Genomic DNA, 26,166 nt, shown 5'->3' with positions numbered 1-26,166 from the left:
TCTTCAGTGAGAAATACTTTTTCAGTTTCTCTCCAATCCTTCTTATGACTTAAGATTTCTTTCATGAACTTAGCATAAGAAGGTATTTGCTCAAGTGCCTCTGCAAACGGAATCTTTATTTCAAGAGTCCTTAGATAGTCTGCAAAGCGGGCAAATTGCTTATCCTGTTTCGCTTGGCGGAGTTTTTGAGGATAAGGCATCTTGGCTTTATATTCTTCAACCTTAGATGCTGCAGGTTTATTCCTTACAGAAGTGGTTGGAGAAGCCTTGTTAGAGGGATTATTGTCAGCACTCTCAGGTGTCTGATCCTCCCTTGGCGTCTGAACGCCAGGATTGGGTGGAAAATGGGGGATTAACGCCAACTTTTCCCCCTTTTCTGGCGTTAGAACGCCAGAACTGGGCAAGGAATGGGCGTTTAACGCCAGCTTTCCTTCCCTTTCTGGCATTTGAACGCCAATAACATTCCTCTCTGGGCTCTTACTGTCCTCAGAGGGATTTTGAACAGTGGTTTGGTTATCCTCTGTCAATTGTTCCTTGTTTGGCTTTCTGCTCTTTTGAGCAGTGGTATTCAGTGTCTTCCCACTCCTCAGTTGAACTGCTTGACATTCCTCTGTTATCTGTTTAGATATTTGCTGTTTTGCTTGATTCAACTGCAGTTCTATGTTCTTGTTAGCAACTTTAGTTTCATAGAGCATCTCTTTAAATTCTGCTAACTGTTCTGTCATCAGGAGCAATTGTTGATTAAGCTCAATCATCTGTTCTTGAGGATTAGGGTCAGTGACTACTGTCATGACTTCCTCTTCTGGAGAGAACTCGTTGCTAGAGTACAAATATTGGTTTCTAGCAACAGTGTCTATAAGCTCTTGAGCCTCTTCAATTGTCTTCCTCATGTGTATAGATCCACCAGCTGAGTGGTCTAAAGACATCTGAGCTTTTTCTGTAAGCCCATAGTAGAAGATGTCTAACTGTACCCACTCTGAAAACATTTCAGAGGGGTATTTTCTTAGCATACCTCTATACCTCTCCCAGGCATTATAAAGGGATTCATTATCCTCTTGTTTAAAGCCTTGGATGTCCAGCCTTAGCTGTGTCATCCTCTTTGGAGGGTAAAAATGATTCAGGAATTTGTCTGATAACTGTTTCCATGTCTTTATGCTTGCTGTAGGCTGGTTATTCAACCACCTTTTTGCTTGATCTTTTACAGCAAATGGAAACAATAATAGTCTGTAGACATCCTGATCCACCTCTTTATCATGTACTGTGTCAGCAATTTGTAAGAACTGTGCCAGAAACTCAGTAGGTTCTTCCTGAGGAAGACCGGAATACTGGCAATTTTGCTACACTATGATAATGAGTTGAGGGTTTAGCTCAAAGCTGCTTGCTTTGATGGGAGGTGTACAGATGCTACTCTCATATGCAGCTGTAATGGGGTTGGCATATGACCCCAGAGTCCTTCTGGACTGATCAATCCCACTTAGGTCCATAATGGATAAAGGGAAATGATATGGATTGCAAATAGATAAATTTTGTTTTTTTTTTTTGAATTAACCGAAAAATAAAATAAAAACAAAAGGAAGATAAAATAAAAAAAAATCGAAAATTGAAAGAAAATAAGATCAAAGCAAATTGAAAACTGAATCAATTAGTTAGTTAAAAAGATTTTGAGATTAGCAATTAGAAAGATATGATTGAAAAATTTTTATGAAAAAGATTTAATTTTTGAAAAGAGGAAAGAGAAGAACAACAAAACGACACCAAACTTAAAAATCTTTAGAAAATCAAACACTAATTTTCGAAAATTTTTAAGGGAAAAACACAAAGAGGACACCAAACTTAGAATTTTTACGGATAAAAAAGGGACTAAGGAATGCAAAATCGAAAATTAAAAGAAAAGCAAAAGCATGCAATTGACACCAAACTTAAAATATGAAACTAGACTCAACTAAAAGACTCTAAACCAACAAAAACAAAACAGTCCTAATCTAAGCAACAAGATAAGCTGTCAGTTGTCCAAACTCGAACAATCCCCGGCAACGGCGCCAAAAACTTGGTGCACGAAATTGCAATCACACTTTTGCAATCCCGCACAACTAACCAGCAAGTGCACTGGGTCGTCCAAGTAATACCTTATGTGAGTAAGGGTCGATCCCACGGAGATTGTCGGCTTGAAGCAAGCTATGGTTATCTTGTAAATCTTAGTCAGGATATCAGAAATTATTAGGGTTGATTGTGAAAAGCAAAAGAACATGAAATAAGTACTTGTTATGCAGTAATGGAGAATAGGTTGAGGTTTTGGAGATGCTCCATCTTCTGAATCTCTGCTTTCCTACTGTCTTCTTCATCAAACACGCAAAGCTCCTTCCATGGCAAGCTGTATGTATGGTTTCACCGTTGTCAGTGGCTACCTCCCATCCTCTCAGTGGAAATGTTCAACGCACCCTGTCACGGCACGGCTATCCATCTGTCGGTTCTCGATCAGGCCGGAATAGAATCCATTGATTCTTTTGCGTCTGTCACTAACGCCCCGCCTTCAGGAGTTTGAAGCTCGTCACAGTCATTCAATCATTGAATCCTACTCAGAATACCACAGACAAGGTTTAGACCTTCCGGATTCTCTTGAATGCCGCCATCAGTTCTAGCTTATACCACGAAGATTCTGATTAAGGAATCCAAGAGATATCTACTCAATCTAAGGTAGAACGGAGGTGGTTGTCAGGCACACGTTCATAGTTGAGAATATGATGAGTGTCACGGATCATCACATTCATCCAGGTTAAGAACAAGTGATATCTTAGAATGGAAGCAAGCATGATTGAATAAGAAACAGTAGTAATTGCATTAATCCATCAAGACACAGCAGAGCTCCTCACCCCCAACCATGGGGTTTAGAGACTCATGCCGTGGAAAGTACACAAAGAAACGTGTAAAGTGTCATGAGGTACAGATACAATGTCAAAAGATCCTATTAATAGTAAACTAGTAACCTAAGGTTTACAGAAATGAGTAAATGACAGAAAAATCCACTTCCAGGCCCACTTGGTGTGTGCTTGGGCTGAGCATTGAAGCTTTCATGTGTAGAGACCTTTTCTGGAGTTAAACGCCAGCTTTCATGCCAGTTTGGGCGTTTAACTCCAAGTTTTATGCCAGTTCCGGCGTTTAACGCTGGAATTTCTGAAGGTGACTTTGAACGCCGGTTTGGGCCATCAAATCTTGGGCAAAGTATGGACTATCATATATTGCTGGAAATCCCAGGATGTCTACTTTCCAACGCCATTGAGAGTGCGCCAATTGGGCTTCTGTAGCTCCAGAAAATCCTCTTCGAGTGCAGGGAGGTCAGAATCCAACAGCATCTGCAGTCCTTTTCAGTCTCTGAATCAGATTTTTGCTCAGGACCCTCAATTTCAGCCAGAAAATACCTGAAATCACAGAAAAACACACAAACTCATAGTAAAGTCCAGAAAAGTAAATTTTAACTAAAAACTAATAAAAATATACTAAAAACTAACTAGATTATACTGAAAACATACTATAAACAATGCCAAAAAGCGTACAAATTATCCGCTCATCAATAGACCCAGTCTTCGGTTCGACAAAAGGTCCAATTATGTGTAATAATAGCATTGTAGCAGCAGCGGGTATAGTTTAGTGGTAAAAGTGCGATTCGTTCTACGGACCCCTTAAAAGTTAAGGGATCCCGCCCTCCTTTGATTCAAATCTCGATCAAGAACTTTATTTCTTACTTAAAGGGATTTTGAATCCTTTATTCCTCTCAATGAAAAATTCAAGGAATAATCTAAATTATCGTAATTTGTATCTAAGAAGAATCAATTCTCAATTGACAAATTGAATTCTAACATTATGAAACTACTCTGAGTAAAGATCTGCCCGATTCTTATTTGCACATATAGGACAAATACTGCAATACCACATCTTTTTGCTTTTGCTACGAACCTCCTGATTCTGAATTTATTTTTTCACATATATGACATGCTAGAAGTAGTAATCCTTGGTATATTACCCAATTGGGTTTGTCTAAACAGAGCCTGGATGCTTCATTTTATTTATTGGTCCAGTCAAGCCAACCATAAATAATTCAAAATTGAGAATACTAATTTGGATACCCCCTAAAAAACTAAAAAATCGATCTAATTGAACTTCATTACACTTCACGCTCCAGATTTATGACGATTCAATCAATATTTTTCGAGGTGAAAGAGAGGATACCTCAATCGGTGGAGAAAACGGGGAAATCCCATATAACCCATATATATCTGACAAGTCGCACTATATGTCAACCCAAGATGCATCTTCCTCTCCAAGACTTCGAAAGGGAACTTTTGGAACACCAATAGGCATAAAATGGAAAACAAAAATGAAGTAATATATGTAACTTTGATGTGGAAACGTAAAGGTTTATTGTCTAAAAATTGATTTTTCTTTATTTTATCATATTGTATTTATAAATGATAAATAAAAAATGGGGAGGTTGCTCCTATATGAGTGTTTTTATTCGTGAATGCAAACATATCTTTTTTTATCATTCAAAGAACCTGTTTGTAATAACTATCCCTTTTTTTTATTCATTTGGTCAACGTCCTCCCACACCACCATTGCGTATTGTTATTTATCGGATATAGAATAAAATAGATCCACTTCTTTTTGTTCCTACTGAATAATAATATCCATTTTAATCACATGTCGTAAACGGAAATATCCTACAAAGTTCAAAGTTAAAGTTCTTAATATTTACATTTACAACATTAATAGACTCTAATCAAATAATATTCAAATTAGATCTATATTATAATGTAAAAAAAATATTTATGTTATAGATTGAATGAACAAAATAAAATACAACAAAAACAATACCAAAAAGTTATTGAAAAAAATTGAAAACAAAGATTCTTTTTAGTTTAGTTAAAAAAAATAGAAAAAACATCTTTTAAATAATGAATCTTTTTCCTATTTTTTTTTACAGCTCTCAAGTAATCTTTTCTATTTTTTTACCAAATCATATATTTATTTATACTTTGATTGCATTTAATTTAACCCCGTATTTATGAATATTCAATTAATAGAATCAGAATTCAAAACTTATTTGTTTATCTTTTATGTATTTTTGTTACCTAAGTATATTATCTTTAGCCGCACATATATTGTGGCGAGTCAAACTAAACTAGAAACTAAAAAAAAAGACTATTTCCTAAATTTGTTAAGTTAATGATGGCCTTCCATGGATTCACCTATATAAGCCGCAGCTAAAGTAGCAAAAATAAGGGCTTGAATACCGCTTGTAAATAATCCAAGGAACATGACAGGTATAGGAACTACTAAGGGTACTAAAGAAACAAGAACAACAACTACTAATTCATCAGCTAATATATTTCCGAAAAGTCGAAAGCTAAGCGACAGGGGTTTTGTGAAATCTTCTAAGATGTTAATTGGTAGAAGGATTGGAGTTGGTTGGATGTATTTACCAAAATAAGCTAATTCCTTTTTCGAAAGACCCGCATAGAAATATGCTACTGATGTAAGTAAAGCTAATGCAACAGTAGTATTTATATCATTTGTAGGTGCAGCTAACTCTCCATGAGGTAACTGTATTATTTTCGAAGGCAAAAGAGCCCCCGACCAATTTGAAACAAAAATAAATAAGAACATAGTTCCAACAAAGGGAACCCACGGACCATATTCTTCCCCAATCTGAGTTTTACTTACATCTCGAATGAATTCGAGGACATATTCAAAGAAATTCTGACCAAAAGTGGGAATGGTTTGCGGATTTCTAACAACTAAAATGGCTGAAACCAATAAGATAGCAATTACGACCCAAGAAGTTATAAGTACTTGGGCATGCACTTGGAACCCCCCTAATTGCCAATAGAGATGTTGACCTACTTCCACGGAAGATATCTCATATAATCTTTTTAATGTGTTGATGGAACATAATAGAATATTCATATTGCCCTCAAAATAAATAGAACTTGAAAGGAATTATTTTGATTCAATCATCTATTTTTTCAATTGTCTGTTAAATCTTTTATTTTGAATATCGACTAATCACTTAATATTTCTGGGTTTTTTGTTTTTTGCGCGATTTAGTAAATTAGTTATAGTAACCGATTCTATAAATCTATGAAGTTCTCAATGGAATAATTTATTTTATTATTAATTAAGAATTTCGTATATAGCTAGAACGACCTTCACAAATTGCAAATACTAATTTGTTAAGAATTAACCGAATTGAAGCTATAGCATCATCATTAGCTGGAATCGAAATATCCGCGAGATTGGGGTCACAATTTGTATCGATTAAACAAATCGGGCAACCATATGCTTCGCCCCGCATTGAACGCCGGACTATTCGTTGAAGATAACAGTACATCGAAGCCGTATGAAATTTTACCATGCGCAGATTGTATCCATTGGGCAAATATGGGTTCGATCAAGATTTGTTTTTCCGGAGTGCCAAAAGCAAGCATGACATCATTATGGACATAAAGTCCCAAAGTATGGAACCCCAGAAACAGGCTGGCCCAACTTAAATGCGATATTATAGCTTCTTTGTGGTCTAACATTCTTGCCAATATATTATCCTCGTTTTGTTTTGGATTGTAATCTCTAATAAAAAATATAGCTCCATGAGCAAAAGCTCCTGTCTTAATGAATCCTGCGATGTATTGATGATGAGTATATAACGCCGCTTGAGTAGTAAAATCTTGCGCTATAAATGCATAAGCAGGTAAAGAGCCCCGGGCTGGGCTCCTCCCACTGCTTGGGAGCTTACGGTTTCATGTTCTATTTCACTCCCTGATGGGGTTCTTTTCACCCTTCCCTCAAAATTGTGAAATTGAAGAGACTATAGTAATATTGATACAATTTGTGTAACCTGGCCTGTTAATTAAGTTTCTGTAACTCTGACATATTTTCTATAACCAGATTCTCTTGTGAAAAAAATTCTTGAAAGTTTTATGACATTAAAATCCATTCTTAAAAGGTAATTTTGTGGAATTTTGTGATTATTTTGTATCATCCACAATGAATCACAAGAAATCTAGTATGGTTAGTATGGTTAGAACGTTGAAAATTATGAAATTGAAGAAGTAGAAAAATATCTTGTAATACTAGCATAATTTTTGTAACTACTTATTTATCAAGATCATACAATTTATGAGAATTTTTTTAAATTTTTTATGAATTTAAAATTCTGACTTAAGATGATAATTTTATGAAATTTTATGACCATTTATATAATTTATGATAGGTGAATTTTATGGTGTAGAAAGAAAGATTCTTCTATACTTGTATATTTGTATTGTCAAAAGGGTAGTGTGACAAGTATTTAGAAAGAGAGTAGTTCAAAAGACACGATTTAACATGTTGCAAGTAAAATGTAGTGCACTTTGATTTATGCAGCATGTGAATGATGTATTGATTAAATAGGCTAAGAGCAACTCTAACACTGAGTGCCCGTGTTACTTTTTCTGACACATTTGGGTCTCTAACCATTGGAGAGAAACTCAAGTTGGTCCCTGCACAGTTTTCTATAGATCCAAGTCCCTCTGAATGGGGACTTACTATAGCCAATAATAACTTGCCATTTGGCAAGTTATTATTTAAATATATAATTATATAAAATTTTAATTAATTATATTAAATAATTATATTTTATTTAATTAATGATTTATATTAATTATTTAAATAATAATTAAATCATAATTAATTTATTAATAATTATAATAATTAATTAGATTAAATAATTAAATTTTTATTTAATTAATAATTTATATTAATTATTTATATTATTATATTAAATTAGCCGTTGTAAAATTAGCCATTGTAAAATTAGTCGTTGGAAACTAGCCGTTATTATATAACCGTTATTATTAATAGATTAATATTTTGTTACTCTATATATACCACTTAGATACACTTCTATTCTCACACTTTCTACTACTCTTCTTCATCTTCTTCCAAGTTTACGAAATCAAAGTTCTGCTAATATTATTATTTGTTCGAAAAAATGGATCCAAACCAACTCAACTCTTTCTTCAATTACTTACAAAACTTTTCTCAAATTCCAAATCAAAACTTCACACTACCAAATACATTTCAAAATCCAAATCCACAAAATCCTTCTAATTTCAATTTTCAAGCTCCTTATAATAATCAATTTTCTATATTCCAACCGCAAAATCAAAATTCACAAACACCACATTTTCCATTTTCATCCATATTTAACCCTTATCGGAAATGTTACTCCAACTTCCTTGCCGTTTTCAACTCAATTCAGTGCATCAAGACATAACTCATCTGGTGTTGGTAGCTCTTCTAACCCATCCTCTCATACTCCTATAAAATCTAGTCCAAATTCGCAATATTCAGATTTTTTCAAGTCTTGTGGATTAAATGCTATCAACCTCAATGATGATGAAATTGAAGATCGGAGGCAAGATAGTATTCAACACTGGCATTGGAAAGAGGATGAGATGCTGATCAGTGCAAGGTTAAATATTTCAACTAACACTATAGTTGGTACCGATCAAAAGGGGGAAACATTTTAGAGTTGAATTCTTAGCTACTGTGTAGAATTTTTCTCCGACATGACAAGGGGGGTAGTTGCATGTAAGAAACGATGGTATAAGATCAACAAGGATGTTGCACAATTTGCTGGTTGCTACGATTAAGCTAGTCAAAACATAAGGAGTGGTTCAAACGCTGATGATATAAAGGAGTCGGCTTATAAACTTTATTCCACAAATTATGGTCAAAAATTCACTTTTGAGAGGCATTGGAACATGCTTCGATTGGAGCAAAAATGGAGAAGCCAACTACCTACACAGAGTGGCGGCTTAAAGAGAATCAAGGTTAGTGTAACTGGAGTATACTCATCCTCATCAAACCCAGAAATACCGTTGACTTACGAACCCGGTGTGGACTCTCCCATTCGCCCACAAGAATCAAAGAAGAGCCAGCGAAAAGGTAAGGAAAAAGCACAAATGTTTGAAGATTTTAGCGAAAAGAAATCATCGGCTATTAAAAAATTATCTCTCATGGAAGATATTAAGAATGTTAGAGAAAAGGAACTAATGGATAGGGAAAAAGAAAGAGAAGAGGAGAGGGAACATAGAGCAAAGATTATGGCAATCAAAGAGAAGGAGTTATAAATTCAAGCGGCAATGAAAGAACAAGAATTACAAACTCAAGCGGCAATGAAAGAACAAGAATTACAAACTCAGAGATATATTAAAGAAATGGAGATAAATACAAAAGAAAGGGAAATTGAAAGGATGGCCAAGGAAAGGAGAAGGGAAATGGATATGCAAATACTTAATGCTGACACGTCTACAATGAGTGAAAAACGATGAGCACTTCATGAGATTGCATGTGAGAAAATAATCGCCAAGTGGTTTACTTAGTAGTTCCTTGTATTTGTAGAGTTATGTATTATGTTCTTATTTTTATTGCGTATTACTGGTATGTGATGTAGTTTGTTTATTTATTTCTGATGTAATTTTTTAAATTAGTTTATATTATTGTGCCGTTATTGTTCATGAAAGTGACCGTTGCAAAACTAGCCATTGCAAAACCAGTCGTTAAGTAGCCATTGTAAAAGTAGCCGTTGAGGAGTAGGTACTTATTGCAGACACACTTATAAATATCAATTATCAATGACTTCGCAACTCCACTTCAACTCTTGTTTCTCACCTCGAAAGAGAACTAAAAATTACATTTTTAGATATGGCTAGAAATTTTGATGATATGTTTAATGAGGCTTTGTATGGAAAAAAAAGACGGCAAGATAACACACTCATAGATAATTGGATCGATGAGTGTTTACTCGAAGATTCAGAAGAAGAAGATATCGATAGAAGCTCTATCCCAACTCCTCATAGATGGATCAACAGAGATCGAAAAATAGGACATGATCGCCTTTTCCAAGATTACTTTGCAGATGAACCGGTGTATAATGCTGACATTTTTCGACGGAGATTTCAAATGAGAAGACATGTGTTCCTTCGAATAGTAAACGCGCTCTCAAACGTCTATCCGTATTTCTAACAGAGGGTTGATGCAACTGGAAGAAGAGGCTTATCACCACTCAAAAAATATACCGCTGCGATACGGATATTAGTATATGGCGTAGTAGCTGATACTGTTGATGATTATGTGCGCATAGGCGAGAGCACTACAATTGAATTCTTGGAAAAATTTGTTGAAGGTGTTATTTCGGTGTTCGAGGATGAATACTTGTGAAAACCAAATCCAAATGACATACGACGCCTAGTACAAATGGCGGAGGGTCGTGACTTTTCTGGCATGTTGGGTAGCATTGACTGCATGTATTGGCAATGGAAAAATTGTCCAAATGCGTGGAAATGTATGTACATGAGTGGTTATCGTGGGGTTGCAACCATAATACTTGAGGTTGTAGCATCTTCAGACCTTTGGATATAGAATGCGTTCTTTGGAGTTTCTGGTTCAAATAACGATATCAACGTGTTAGATCGTTCTCCAGTGTTCGGTGATATTCTAAATGACTGTGCTCCAGAGATAAATTATACTATTAATGGTAATAATTATACTATGGGATACTATTTAGCAGATGGTATTTATCTTGAATGGGTCACATTTGTCAAATCAATCTCAAAGGCACAAGGGGAGAAACGCAAGTTATTTGCACAATACCAAGAAGGGCAAAGAAAAGATGTGGAGCGAGCATTCGGAGTGTTGTAAGCACGCTTTGCAATTATACGTGGTCCAGCTCGCTTTTGGAAAAAAGAAGAAGCTTGCCAACATAATGAGAGCTTGTATTATATTGCATAATATGATTGTTGAGGATGAAAGAGACACTTATGCAGGAAACTTTGCTCAAGGCTTAGAGTATGATGATGTCGAAAATGGCTTATCACAACCTCAGCTGGGAGAAGAAGATTTTGCACCATACCATCAATTTCTCCAAAGAAATGGCCAACTTTGAAATAGGCAGCAACATAGACAATTAAAAAAGGACTTGATTGAACACATGGCGATTTCACAATGCTTATTTTCAACTATAGAGCTTAATTATGTTTTTCTTTGTATTAAGTAATTTTACAAATTAGTGTAATCCCGAATTATGTATTGTGTATTATTGTTATATATGAATTTATTTAATATTAATATCTTTTAATAGTGAATTATTTTTAAATTTATAAATTTAAATTATATTATTGAAAAAAATTAATTACATTAACTTTAAGTATTTTAATTAATTAATTAAGTAGGACCACAATAGGGACTAAAGTTAGTTCCTCCTAATAGAGAAGAGAGAGATGCTTTGAGTTTCTATTTACTGTTTATGACGCAAAAACTGATGTAGAGTTACTTTTTATAACAGGTGGGCTATAAATAAGAACTGGGATGAGTTTTCTACTGGAGATAGTCTAATTATATTTATGTTAATTAGTTATTAAAGATAATATTGGGCCTGGTATGATTTTTTTTCTTCTTTGAGCTTTTTGAATGTACACTCTCTCTCCCCATATCACAGTAACAACTGAAAAGAAAATTTTGAACCAATAAATCTAAGCTAAAGTTAATATAAAAAGAAATCTAAGCTAATAATTTTTCTTCCAACTCATGTTACTTGAAAAAGAAAATTCAATTAGTTACTTTTATTTACATAATAAATATCATCTGAAAAGTTAATTTTTACACACAAAAATTTATTAATATTTATTTTAAATTAAATTAATGAATGTAAAATATATATTGAAAAGCTTATCATCCTTCTTCAACACACCTCTATCGTCTCAAAGAGAAACTAATCGTATAGTTTTGTTAAATTTGTTCAGACATACTTTTTTCGTTTAATAAAGTAACAAATATTAAATATTCACTTAATAACATAGTTTATTCATTGTAAAAAATTAATAATTTAATTATAAATAATAGGTTGTATCTAAAATGTTGCATTGGAGTATTTAATATTTTTTAGATAATTTTTTTTGGAATATCAATCATTAAAAGATTTTTTTATTATTTGATTTTTTTTTAATTATTTCTTATAAACAACTGTAAATAGATATTTTAATGCAAACAAAATAACAAAATAGCGTCTACGTAATACCGAAAAAATAACTATGTTTTCTTATATTTTTTAGTGTTTACCATGTTTAATTTTGAGTGCACATATTTTTAATGAGTTTAATTTTGATATATCGACGATGTAAAAATGTGTTTTACACAATCGTATAATTATATTTAGTCTTTTGGATGACAATTCACACCGTCAATATAAAAAGTAATTATTTTTGTTAATGTAGTGTTACGTCATTAGATGTAGATATAAAATTATTTTATACTAACACTGCATTAAAATTAAATTTATTTTTAATTTCCCTTTATAACAAAAAGCAAAGTCTCTTGTTACAATTTTCATTCTTAAAAAAAATCAACTCTTCCAAAACATATATTCTCTCTTTCTATACCATAATAATGGCAGTATTACAAATACTGTTTTGGCATCAATATGTTTTAAACAATTAAATATATTTTTTTGTTTTATTAATTAAAAAATAATTTAATTATATAAATAATTAATAACAAATTATTTTTATAAGATGTGAAGAATATGTGGTGTTTGAATAATATTTTTTTATAAATATATATATACCCAGAACAATATTGATAGATATATTGATATAATATTTAAATTAAATATATAAATATTATCGTTAATTTAAATATATGTAAATACTTAAAGTTGTATGTTTTTTTGTTGGTTAAAATATGTAGATACATTTTTATCTTTGTGAAACTGAATATATCTAAGTCATCAAAAAGAACAAAAAGTATATATTAAAATAAATAAATATTAATAAATTTTTGTATGTAAAAGTTAATATTTTTGGAGAGAGAGAGCGTACATTCAAAAAGTCCAAAGATAAAAAATTATACAAGACCCAATATTATCTTTAATAATTAATAACATAAATACAATTAGTCTATTTAATCAATACATCATTCATATGCTGCATAAGACAAAATGTACTATATTTTACCTGCAATATGTCAAATTTTATCTCTTTAACTATTCTCTTTTTAAATACTTGTCATATATATACCCATTTTGGTCCTCAAAAAATTTTAAACTAGACATTTTAGTCTCCAACTAAAATTAATTACTCGATTGATCCCTAACAATTAATTCTGTTAGTCATTTAGGTCCTTGGCTCCGTCAACTCTAACGGAAGACAAAATGGTCTCTGAAAACTCTAACATGGGACAAAATGATCTCTGACAACTCTAACAAGGGATAAAATGATCCCTGACCCCTTTATTCGAAAACGACACTGTTTTTCCCCAATTTTTCTCATATCTCGCATAACTCTAACATTCATACTCTCCTTTTTCACCTTCATAATCTTCTTTTTCATCTTTTCTTTCCTCCTCTTTAGCTCCAAGATTAAGCCATGGTATAATTGTCACACGTGTCGCACCTACCTCAACATGTCATTGGACCACACACTTCCTAAATCTTTGTGACTGGTACATCCACCTCCTCTGCACTTCACCCACCAAACGCATCCACTTCCACTTCTTTGATAAACATCACCTCCAACCCGCGACAACGTCCACGACATTCTCAAGACCAAGTTCCATAACTACTTCAAGGGCACGCCTTTTTCCACTTTCCGGCAAACAATATAGATTGTTGGACATTAGGATATCATGAGAAGATTCTCCTTCGACATCATATAGAAATTCTCATTTGAAATAGACACCGAGTGCTTCATTCCTTCCTTTTCGGAGTCTAAGTTGGCAGACAGTTTCGACCTCGCATCCAAGCTATTACAACAAGCAATGTCGTCGTTGCCGCTCATATGGAAACTGAAGTGATTACTGAACATTGGTTCGGAGAAGAAGCTGAAGGAAGCGATCGGAGTGGTGGACAATGTGGTCATGGAGATGTTAGGGCAGAGGAGGAGGGAGATGGTAATGACGATGACGAGTCTTAACAAATCAGACTTGTTGTCTGGATTCATGGGATCCATCGAAGACGACAACTAGTTGAGAGACATAGGCATTAGTTTACTGAGTATGAATTGGTTGAGAATAAGTTGAGAATTTTTTTTCTTGTGAACATTAAATTTATAGAGTGTGCATTGTGTAGTTTGAAGTTACAGTATTAGACTGTTAGTGTTATGCGAGATATGATGGAAATTGGGAGAGAACAATGTCGTTTTCGAACAGAGGAGATCAGGGACCATTTTATCCCCTATTAGAGTTGTCAGGGACTATTTTGTCCTCCATTAGAATTAACGCAGTAAAGGACCTAAGTGACTGATGGAGTTAATTGTTAGGGACCAATCAAATAATTAATTTTAATTGGGAACTAAAGTGTCTAATCTGAAATTTTTTGAGGACCAAAATGGATATATACTCCTACCCTTTTGATAACACAAACATATAAGAGTAAAAAAATCTTTCTTTCTACATCATAAAATTCAACTTAAAATTATATAAAATAAAAGAGTTTAACCCTTGTATATTAATAATATGATTTTTTTTCTTTAACTGAATCAAATTCTTTTCTTTTACTGAATCAACGTTTAAAGCATGGGGACATACAGAGCAACATTCTTTTTTCTTTGTTCGGAACTTTCACACTAATTTTGTTTAGAAGAAATCATGACCTTCACTTTGGAGGTTTCAACTTTGGGTGTTTGGAGCCATAATGATCAACAAGTTGGTTTTAATTTGCAAGCTAGGCCCGGAAAAACGAATTGAAACAACATTATGAAGAATCCTAATACAAACACTACATAGTTCTAAATTATATATTTATGGGTACAAAATATACCACAAAAGCATCCAGAGTTAAAAAGGCCACCACAAACACTTTTTTTGCTGCTTAGCACTATAGTTATTAAAACTAAACCGGTAATCAATTTGATGAATTACTGGGTCATTAGATTAATAGTTTAATGGTTAAATCACTAGTAGAACCATTTAATTCGATAATAATTAAATAAATACATAAAATTATAATAAAATTAAAATAATTATTTTTTATATTCATAACGTAAATGATTATTTTTATGGGAGTGAATTAAAATTAAATTATAAAAATAAAAAATATAATATTATTATTGAAGAATAAAAATAATATTTTACATTATTTAACTTTATTTTTTATTTTTTTAATGCAATTGATGTTTTCATGTTTATTGATGATAATTGAGTTGCTATTATTATTTTCTTGAATTCGGTAGTCATAAATTTTATTAATTTATGCAATTTATGATGCTTTGTTTATATGCCTTCTAAGTGTTTGATAAAATGTCTCACCTAGTTATAAAGTAGAATTTTATATTCTTAACTTGGGATTGAGAACTTAGGGGACCTTGAGTCATTGATGTCCAACATTGATTGGTAATTTAGGGTTGTTAGTTGATTTGTTTTTTACTAACGCTATCCTTTCACTAAGCATAATTAATGAGTTGGTTAGGATTTATAGATTGAGATCAATTATGACTATTTGACTTATCCCTAATGTTAAGGGTTGACTAAATGAGATTAACTCTTCATAATTGCCATGTTTGTGATAAATAACTAGGATAGGAAACCTTGACTCTCAACCCTTACCAAGACCTTTTTGTCATTTGAATTTCCTTTCCTTTACCTTAATTGCCTTTATTTTAAGTAATTCCCTTTGTCTTTTGCTCATTGCTCGTTATTTACTTGCAATTTTAATTCCAACTTCGATTTCTCATAGCCAATGATACGCACACCCAACTGCAATTTTATGGGAGAACAACTTGAAATTTAAAATTTTTGGTGATTTTATTTGAATTGTGACAATCTTTTAAACTTTGATTGAGAGTTATTTGTTGGTTTAGAATTATACTTGCAACGAAATTCAAGTTTTTAAACTTGTGAAACTCTAAACCGACACTTATCCCCCATCAAATTTTTGGCGCTGTTGTTGGAGAATTGCAAATGTGCGTCATATTATTAGTTGTTGTTAATATGTGAATAGTTTGCTCTTTAGTTAGTTCTTGATTTTTGTTAGTAGTTAGAAGTGTATTTTTATTTGTTTCTTGATAGCTTTTATTTTTATTTCCTCTTTTTTTTATGAATTCTCACTCTTTTGTCCTTGAGTTTGATTGTAACTATGTTGTAGGAAATAATAACTTCAATGATAGTTCACAGTATGGGATAAAAAATCAATTGAGGGAGGAACCATATGCATATGGACAACTTTCATGGTAACAACCTCCTCCGTGTCACTATGAGCATAATCCTCCTATGGTGCAAACCAATCTAATGGATATGGTGAGTCTTACTACGGTTATGAATCTCAACCAACATATGCCTATAAACCACCTCTTTAACATCACCCTCAACCACAATACTCACAAGTCCTATTTTACAACCAAACACCTCCATATGATCCTAATCTATGTCTACCATATTACCAATTTTATGTGCCTCAAGAACAACCATACGAGTCATATGAACCACACTTAGAATCATCACCATTCTAACACCAATACTCTCATTCTAACACCAATACTCTCAAGCAGTGACGGACCCAGAAAATTTATGTTGGGGGGCAAAAATAATACACATTACTATCAAAATATATATTAATTTATATTTAAAAATATAAAAGTGCATATTAATTATTCAAATACAAAAAAAAACCAAAAATTACATTAGCTGCTAACTTTCTTCGCTTCAAATTTTGAAGGTACTTCTTTTCTTGTTTTCATATTTTGAAAATGTTGAATAATTGTTTCATTATCAACTTGATTGAATGTCTCTCTTTCTGTCATTTGGATTATAATTTGAAATTTCGGGTCGTTCTCCAAGATCAGCTACCAGACTTTTCATATTGAATTCTAAGAACTTCTTTTTATTAGAAGAGACTAATGGAGTGACTTTAGATTCTAGTGGTAGTTTTCTTTTGAAATATTTTTTCATTACTATTTCTAAAAATAAAAAATATATATTCTAAATTAGTAAATTGATCAATTCACTTTAAAAATTTATATGCAATATAATTACATATAATAGAATAGAACGAAGGATAAACAAATAAATAATAAGGATAACTAAATTGAGAATAACATAAAATATATAATTTATGAAGAGAATAAAAAAATAGATTAATACCTAAACTATAATTGTTTGAATTAAAATTTGCAATTGAAAATATCAAAAAGAGAAACAATGAAATTGAAAGATACATAGAGTCATAGAGAGCTATATAAAACAAAATAGAGAATTTAAAATTTACCTTTTGATGAAGAGAAGATGACTACTAGACAAGGAATAGAAAAAGAAGGTTGAAAATATGAAACTAAGAAAAGGGTTTAAGAGAATAAATGAGTGACGGCTGAATTTAAAAATAGAAGAAGACTAAATTTAATTAGGTTAACTAATAGTCAAAATCATAAAAAGATAAAATGGGCTTAGTTTATTTGTAATGAGGTCATTTAAAATTTAAAATGGGGGCATATTATATATATATATGGTTTAAAAATATCAAATGACACTGGGGCAAGTTTTCCCATTCTCAAGCTTGGGTCCGTGCCTGCTCTCAAGTCCCTCTTGACCAATTACCTTCATATATACCACCTCAATATTCTTACCAATATGAACCATCTTCCATATACGAAGACTTTCTTCCAAATGATGAACTCTCTTTTTCTCTACAAACCTCAATAGAGGAAGCACTCCAAGTGTTTCTCCAAGAGAAAGAAGAGATCCAAAAGAGCCAAGGAAACATCATGGTTACTTTAATCGAACGTTTATCTTACTTGGCGTCAGTACGCTCTTGCAACAATTCATGGATGAATGTGAAGAAATTCAAAGAAAAAAAAAGAGGGAAAAGGAGGAAGAGGAGGAAGAGTAATGATGACAATTACAATAACGATATAACAATAACGTTGACGATGGAGGAGGAGGAAAAAGAAAAAGGAGATCGAAAAAATTTAAATGAGAAAAGAAAGAAAAAAAAAAAGAAGAGCATATGCGTAGATGTGAAACACATTATAACATCTTGGTTGGACTTGATTAAACATTTTGCTTGGTTTTGGTAATAGATAAAGATGTTAAAGATTAATACTTAGTTTTAAGTCATAATCCCAAATCAACACGAATTAAACTTTCACAAGAAATAATCTTATGACCACTCTACATCACTAGTCACCACAAAGTAGGAACCAAAAAAATGATAATTCAATGATACAATCATACAAAGAAGCTAATCTGCATAAATGTTCTCTCTTTTGCATAGTGTTGGAGCCTTCAAAGCATAGTTACCTTTGATCTCCAATTCCACCTATTACATAATGAATTTGTTCTAAAACAAAACATGTAACTAATCACAAAAAGCAGTGAACTACATACCAAAACAAATTGCATCCCTGTCCTGTACTGAACTTCTAGAAACTATACATGCTTCAAAGCATGCCATCGGCGCGAGATGGTAACCTCTTGAAAAAGTTGCTAGGAAGAGAGGGTAACTTACTTCTAAACTTGGGGTGCCGGAGCCAGAATATTCCGGCAACAACAGAAACCATCTTGAACGGCGTTATGTATAGCGCCACCGCAGCTATAAGGCAGAAAATCACAAACAAACTTGTTGCTCTTGGATCCCTCCAACTCAATAATGCTTGAAGCCTCTCACCTTGAGTTGCAATGTCTCCAACAACCGTTTGTATTCTTCCGGCTACACTTCTTAGCCTATCATACCTCATTTTGACCACATCCTGCGCCTTAGAAGTTGGAAAAGTATCGAACTCCTCGTCAAGTTCATCCGGATGTGCTGCTTCCGCCCACGAAAGCTTGGTGTCCATGTGAGGCGGATGCCTCGGCCGGAACCTAAAGTTCCATATTCCAATGAGGAACATGTAGAGGAAGATAGTAGGGAGGATCAGTTCAGGGTAACATATCAAAATGAAGAACAGAACATGGACTAGAATTGTTGTAATTGGATTCTTCCATTGTTGAACCTCACCAAGCCACCTAGTCATAGAAATCGCACCTGAAAAAAGGGACACAATTCTAAAGAAATTTGCTTTGCTTCTTCTCAAGCTCCATATATGAGAATCCACATCAAGCATGTATTCCACAACCTCTTTTCTCAATGGTGGTTCAGCTCTACCAAGTCTCACAGCAACAATATTCATAGCTTGGTACCTCAATCCATCTAACTGGTTTACTGTGAATGGATGCAAGTAATGCATTTTTGGTAACAAAGGGTGTCCATAAAGGTAGATTATGTGAGCCAAAGAGAGGCATGTAAATCGAATCGCCAATTGAACTTCCCCCATTTTCTTCAATCCTTTGGGACTAAGAACAAGTAAAGGGTAAGAGTTTGTGTAGATTCTATCCATTTCCAATGTCGATAAACGAATCCTCACTTTTCCAATTCTTGAATCATTTTTTGATCCACTTCCTCCACCCAAATGGCAGTTGTCAAAAACACCCAAGGTTATGACAGTGCATGGATCATAAACTTCCCAAGTGTATTGCTCATTCCATTTTGGATTGAAACTCTCTGTTATTGTCCTGGTTCTCACCCATTTCTGTCCATATTTGGCAACACAATAGGCATCCGTTGAAGACTTTCCCTCGTTCGTCTTCATCGGCTGCAAGCCTTGAGCACTCAGTATTCCAACTTCAAGAATCCCAATAGGCTGCTTCCAGAGCTGCCGCGCAGTCGGCCGCGTATCACTAATGTACATAGTTGATTCATCAAGCACATGGTATGCACCTTCAAGACACACTCTGAGGTGAATCCTACTTGAGAATTTGAGCTCATGCCTCTTATCACCCTCAAGAACACCAAACCCAAACCTCTCAAGATTGAACCAACGCGAATGCACCGGCCTGTGGTCGAGCCGGACCTCAAACTTGTTCAATGGCACGCATAACCTACCAACAACCTCGTCTTTCGCTGGCGTAGACTTGTTCTCCACGGTGATCACAAGCTGCTCCTCAAATGGCTCTGCTGCTACAAACACAAGATCTTCATTCCACATTGGATTCGGCGTCTTCGTCGGTGAAAGCTTAGTCTTCAAGACTTGTTGTCCCACCTGAGCCTTCACAAAAGCTTGTGGTGGCTGGCTTTTGTCCTGCGGTTCAATGTCTTGCGCTTCAATGACATTGACTCTAACATACCATAACTTTGGATTAACATAAACCTTTGATCTTATTGTATATACTCCGTCTCCATGAACTGAAGCTGAATCTGAATGCCATGCTTCAGGGAATGCTTCATCAGCTTGTGTCCCCATCCATACTGCTAGCATGATTTCTCCCCTCACCTGCTTAGCACAAACACAGATACACATGAATACATGTAGTTTGTTACTTGATAAGACACTAATAAGATCAAACACATTTATCTTTAAGAACCAATTTTACTCCTAATGCAAAAGATGTTGTTGGTGATGAAGTTGATGAGGATAGAAAGTGGAATTTTAAAAAATTTATGGGATAAAATTATAAACAAAAAAAACTCATGTCTCATGTCTAATATTTGTGTTTCAACTTTTTAGTAAGATGCTAAATACATGTATTTTATATATAGTTGTGTGTCAGCATGTCCTTACAAACAATGAACATTTGTCACCGTATTCATGTCTTCGATCAGCATGGATAGCAACCAAACTCAGCCATACAGAATGAGTATGATAGGTACATTCCACAATTCTCACGTTTGAGAATTTTCACTGCATTTAAATAGTGTTTAGATGGAGATAGTAAATATAAGAACTTGTTTGATTGTTTAGATAGAGATAGAGACACAAAGTCTGTCTCTTATGGTTATGTCTATTTCTATGGATAGAAAGAATTTAACTGTACTAATAGGAGAACAATGTTAAATGATCAATAGCATTGATTATTTGGGGCCTAATATTTGACCAACACTCTAAACACTAAATATTAAATTTTAAATCCTAAATTATAAATCATAAATATTGACAGAAGTGTTGGCTCCCTGTTTGAGGCGATACGATTAAGTGAATAAAAATGAAGAATTTGTATATCATAGTGGCTCACCTTGGGTTCACCCCTTCTACCCTCTAATCTATACCATTGAGGAGCTAAAGGGCTATCTGGTGGAACCCTCGTTGGAACTTCATGCATGTCAAATACAACTTTTCCAATGTAATCATCTCTAGCAACCATTTCTTTGTCCCTTACATAAACCTCAACAACAGAGGATTGTATCTTGTCCTTTGAGAATGCAAAGACTTGTTTCCATTCAGGGTTGCTTTTCTTCTCAAAGTGTCTTGTTTTCCCTTTATAGTTGCCAACTTTTACTTCCACATAAGGATCAACACTTCCAGTTACTTGGTTTGGAGGCAAGTCCTTCGCCTTTTCGACTCGAACGTAGAGGTAAAACATCTGTTCCACAAGGTCGTATGTGCTTGTTGCTCTCTCGGTGTAGATCCATCCGCTTCCGCCACGTTGTCCTCCGTGTGGCCACCGTTCTCCGAGCACCGGCTTTGTGTCTTTCAGCTTGTAGTCATCCTGGTTCGCCTTAGGTGGAGCAGATTGTGAACCCATTTTTGACTAACTTGCAAGCTTCACCCTCCTTTTTTTTTCTTTGAAAAAACTTAGTGATAAGTGAAAGTGTGTAACTTCTATGATATGTTCCAATCTCATTAACCTCTTAAATTTTCACAGGAGTTTTTAGTTAAGCACCTGAAATAGAAGAAGTGAAGTGAGATAGTAAAAATCAGAGAGACAAAGATATGAATAATTGAGAATATAAAATTTAAGACTTTGTGTTATACCTTTTAAGGTCTGACATGAAACAGGGTCTTTTTTTACAAATGCTTATCATTTTGTGATGATGACTCCTTTGTTGTTTACTGTCTTTGTTTCAATATTTTACTATGCAGCTTTGCCTTGCTTTTCTCTCTGAATGAAATGATTCTCTTCAGCTTCCACTTCATATAAATCTTAAAGTTGCAAGTTCAAGACACTTTAGCAGATTGGGGTTGAGGAACTTGGTGCCAAAGGTGCTCAAGGCTAACACACTCGGTCCCTTTATTATTTCTTGTTTCTTTTTTTTTGAGCCAAAGAATATATACGAGTGTCTTATTAGTTTACTACGAGATTTATTTCAAACATATAATGCTGTTAAGCAACAATATTTATTCTCTATGGTCACAATTTGAGTGAACAGAATATTTTTATATATTAATGGATTATAGTGTTTTTTTTTCCCTTCAAGCTACTTTACATGAAGTAATATTTTATTTTTGATATTTTACCATTAGTTACTAATTCTATATACTTTTGAAAATTTGAGATACAATGTCGACGCACTTTATAACTTTGCTGGCGGAGCATAGATGCTATACTTGCATTTGCTTAATTTAAACGCTTTGATAATTAGGAGAAGCCACTTTTTAAAATTCCACAACTTCGTAAAGGTTATATGACAAAGATAGTCTTTATTTTTTTTTCTTTTTTGGAAGACAAAGATAATCTTTTAGAATGAAAAAAAAAAATTTGTGGTAGACTAGCACATAATGGCTGCCCGTTATATTGCTCACTTAACACTTTCCTAGATACTAGATTCGTTTGTCTTTCTTCTATAGCTTTCCAGAGGATGGCAATTTTTCTTGTGGAAAAGACTAATTCATCACTCTCAAATATTTGTAGCATATGAAACGTAATGGTCATTTTGGTAATTGCATTAACATAGAGGCGGGAAAGACAGTTAGTAAATAAATAAAGAAGTTTAAACAATTAAAGCTGCACGTTGAGGCCAAAGTAAAGGAGAAAGCGTATGAGGTAAGTGAGCCTTCAAAAGATGCTTTAGGAGATTATATTATTCCTTCATCTTTATTCGTCTCTAACACGATGTTAGCTGAACTTTTTGGAATTTTTGACAAGTGGTAACTGGAGGATCAAAAATTCCAAAATTCAATGAATTATAATCGGTAATGTTACGATGAAAAAATATTTTTCACTAAAAAAAAAAGTGAAAATTGTTCTTTTTACAATAAAAATATTATGTGTAATGCATATTTGTTTAAAAAATTTAATGACATATTTATATTTGATCTAACTTTATATTTCACAAAATAAATTTCTATTATAATCTAATATATTTTTCTTAATTTCTTCTACTTTCTTTTTAGGATAAAGGACAAATTCGTTTCTGACCTTTTAAATCATGGACTTTTAACTCTCTCAAGATTGGAAAATACAAAACGATCCCTCACCCATCAAAACACCGTACAAATTGGTCCTCCCGTTCAATTTGGTGTCCAACACGTAACGGAATATGTTTACCTGGCGCCTATGTGGCGTGTATATGCGCACGTGTCTTCAGGAGGGTGGTAACGGGACTGACGTGGTGCTAGTGGAGAAAGTAATGGGACATTGTAGTCTTTGGGCACTCGGACGACGTCGTTTTTGGTGTGTGTTTTGCAGTGGTGAGTGTGCGTTATAAAATATGCCAGTGCTGCCCATACCAGTGAGAAAGAATTACAAGAAGCCCTAGCACTACTAAGCTTTTCCCTCCAAAAAATACAACACTTCGTCTCCGCATTGTCGTCGTTGCAGTTCCGTGGAGGAGTTTCATATTGAAGCTCCGTGGTTATACCTGCGTCTGCCGTAGAGAGTGGTACGTACATTGATGTTCAATCGTTCTGCTTATGGTCGTTTTTTTGCTATCAATGTTGTAGGGTGAGACTAATAAGGATTGTAAGTGATTCTGATATGTGATTAGTTGTGGGGTTAGTCATTTGCCATGTGTTGTTTAGAGAGATTTTTGTGATTTATATAATAAGGGGTGGTTTTATGGTTTGTTGTGGATTGAAAAATTTTGCAGATGGTTGATGTCTTTGGTGTTCCCGTGTTCCATTATGGGGGTAACTTTTCACGGAGGGCTAGCGGTGAGTTAGTGTATGTTAATGGTCAAGTTGAGAAGTTTCCTCTAATGGATTTGGATTTTGTCAATTTTGGCGATCTGGTCACGATGTTCAAAGGACTAGGATATCAATCCTATAAGGAGGCTTACTGGTATGATCCAAAAAGTAAAGATATGGAGTCAGGGTTGCATGTACTGAGGGGGGGACGCAGGGATCAACCAAATGCGACAGGCTAAGTTGAGGAACAAAGATACTGAAGAGTTTTACATTTTTTTTACCATCCTGTTGACGAACCTGAGATCGCAGATGATGATTTTGAGGAAAATGCTGAGGTTGAGGAAGAAGTCGATCCAAATGACTTGGAGAAGTCGGATGGCTCATCTACCGCCATTGATAGCACTGACAGTGATGAAGATGAGCCGTATAAACCACCTCTAGCTGGTTATGAAAGTGGGAGTGATACTGGTGAAGATGATGAGAGCAGAAGGGTTAGAGCTGCCAAAGGGAAGAGGAAACATGTGTCTCCATCGTCGAGGAAAGGGGTTGATCCTAATGAGAAGCCAAAAAACAAGCAACACATGAATGTAAAAGGGAGATATTTAAAGCAAGAAGGGTGGGCTCAACTGGTGAAAGTTCCTCAAGGTCTACTGGGCCTGCTAAACAGCCCAGCACTAGTAGGCCTGGAAGTCAGCCCAACAGATCAAGGCCTGCTAGGGAGCCCAGCATGAGGCCAGCCGTTATAGACTATGTCAGTGATGTAGACACTGATAATGAAGACATTGTGTTTGAATATGAGTCTGAAGAGCTGCATACCCCTGTCTCATCAGAGGATGAAGGGAACAAACCACACTGGCCTGAGTTTGATGAACACAATGGCTTTGGAAAAGGCAGATTTGAGCTAGGCACAAGATTTGCTACAATAGAGAGGTTCAAGAAAGTTGTGAAGGATTCGTTTATTGCTGAGGGGAGGGAGTTGGTCTGGATTAAAAATGATAAGGAAAGGGTTAGAGTTGGCTGCAACAATGAGAATTGTCCCTGGATTGCTCATCTATCATACAATAAACAGCTGCAGTGTTTCCAAGTGAAAACCTATAGGAGTGAACATACATGCGCAAGAGATCTGGGAAGTAACGCGGCTGACCAACACTGGATCAGCAAAAAAGTGGAGAAAAAGATGACCACCCATTCCCATATGAACACACATGAGGCCATTGATTTTTTAAAAGAAGAGTTTGATCTAGTACTACATCCTAAAATGGTTTACAGAGCTGTGAGGGAAGCCAAAGACAGGATCATGGGAAAGGAGGTAGAACAATATGGGAAGCTTAGAGACTATCTAATGGAGATACATAGAAGCAATCCAAGGTCTACTGCGTTGTTGGACGTTATTCCCCAGCCACAAGCGCCCCCAACATTCGATAAAATGTATATATGTTTTGATGCCTGCAAGAGGGGATTTAGGAGTGGATGCAGGCCGTTGATTCACTTGGATGGAGCATTCCTCAAGACCTATCATTGGGGCCAATTGCTATCTGCTGTTGCACAAGATGCTTGATGGTTTCAGTGGTTAAGAGAAGGGGGATTGAATCTTAGCTCCCTTTTTGCTTGCTAACACTTGCTGGACTTAGAGGAAACTTTTCTGTTTTTAGCTTGTCCCTAGCCACGAGACATTTTCATTTTGTCTCGTCACTTGGCACGAGACATTTTTTATTTTGCATCTGAACAGTAGAAACTGAAGTGAAGTAGGAGAGAGAGAGAAGATTGCACCCAGATATATCCTGGTTCAGCTGCTAAGTGCAGTGCAGCCTACATCCAGTCTCCATCACAATGATGATGGAATTTTCATTATAATCATCCAGATTACAAATTGTAAAGTGCTAACCCAACTTACAAGAGGATTCCCACAGAAGCATGAAACACAACACAGATGTACAAAGGAACTCTAAGGACATCTATGGCTTTTTCTTTTAATTTTGCACTCTTTGCCTTTTTCTGCTCTATGGCTTTTTCATACAAACCTCACTGTTTTCCTTTTTTCCATGAGTCTTAAGACATGACAAAATTAAACAGAAAATTACAAAATAGAAAACATTGAAGGAGAAGAGAAATCTGTTAGCTCAGGTAGCTCTGAGAACTCTGTGTCTTGAACTCTCTAATTTTCTCCTTGAATCAAACCATGACTGTTCACCTCTTTTATAGAGAAGTGAAGCCTTCACAGTTTGAAAACACACACCCGAGCTTAGCTTCCTTTCCTTCAAAATAAAAC

General features: G+C 34.5%; 3 protein-coding genes and 1 pseudogene across 3 annotated transcripts; 2 read left to right on the top strand and 2 right to left on the bottom strand.

Annotated features, from left to right (window-relative positions):
• Nucleotides 1-4,962: 4,962 nt before the first annotated feature.
• Nucleotides 4,963-6,316, bottom strand: LOC130961802 (ATP synthase subunit a, chloroplastic-like). Its single transcript, XM_057887814.1, has one exon. It carries the CDS (start codon nt 5,959-5,961, stop codon nt 5,218-5,220), a length of 744 nt encoding a protein of 247 aa, XP_057743797.1. The 5' UTR covers nt 5,962-6,316; the 3' UTR covers nt 4,963-5,217.
• A 3,425-nt stretch (nt 6,317-9,741) lies between these two features.
• LOC130963093 (uncharacterized) lies at nt 9,742-10,981 on the top strand (annotated as a pseudogene).
• Nucleotides 10,982-18,193: 7,212 nt separating this feature from the next.
• On the bottom strand, nt 18,194-22,038 carry LOC130961801 (FT-interacting protein 1). The gene is made up of 3 exons (XM_057887813.1): nt 21,807-22,038; nt 21,067-21,714; nt 18,194-20,327 (listed from the first exon to the last, which is right to left on the bottom strand). Exons 2-3 carry the CDS (start codon nt 21,574-21,576, stop codon nt 18,459-18,461), a joined length of 2,379 nt encoding a protein of 792 aa, XP_057743796.1. The 5' UTR covers nt 21,577-21,714; nt 21,807-22,038; the 3' UTR covers nt 18,194-18,458.
• Nucleotides 22,039-24,624: 2,586 nt separating this feature from the next.
• On the top strand, nt 24,625-25,455 carry LOC130963092 (uncharacterized). The gene has a single exon (XM_057889243.1). The coding sequence runs from the start codon at nt 24,625-24,627 to the stop codon at nt 25,453-25,455; it is 831 nt and encodes a 276-aa protein (XP_057745226.1).
• The last annotated feature ends 711 nt before the right edge of the window (nt 25,456-26,166 follow it).

The sequence above is a fragment of the Arachis stenosperma genome, chromosome 2 (genome assembly GCF_014773155.1).
Source record: "Arachis stenosperma cultivar V10309 chromosome 2, arast.V10309.gnm1.PFL2, whole genome shotgun sequence".
Taxonomy (NCBI): domain Eukaryota; kingdom Viridiplantae; phylum Streptophyta; class Magnoliopsida; order Fabales; family Fabaceae; genus Arachis; species Arachis stenosperma.
The sequence above is the reverse complement of the archived record's forward strand: the minus strand, read 5'-3'. Positions and strand labels throughout refer to the sequence as shown.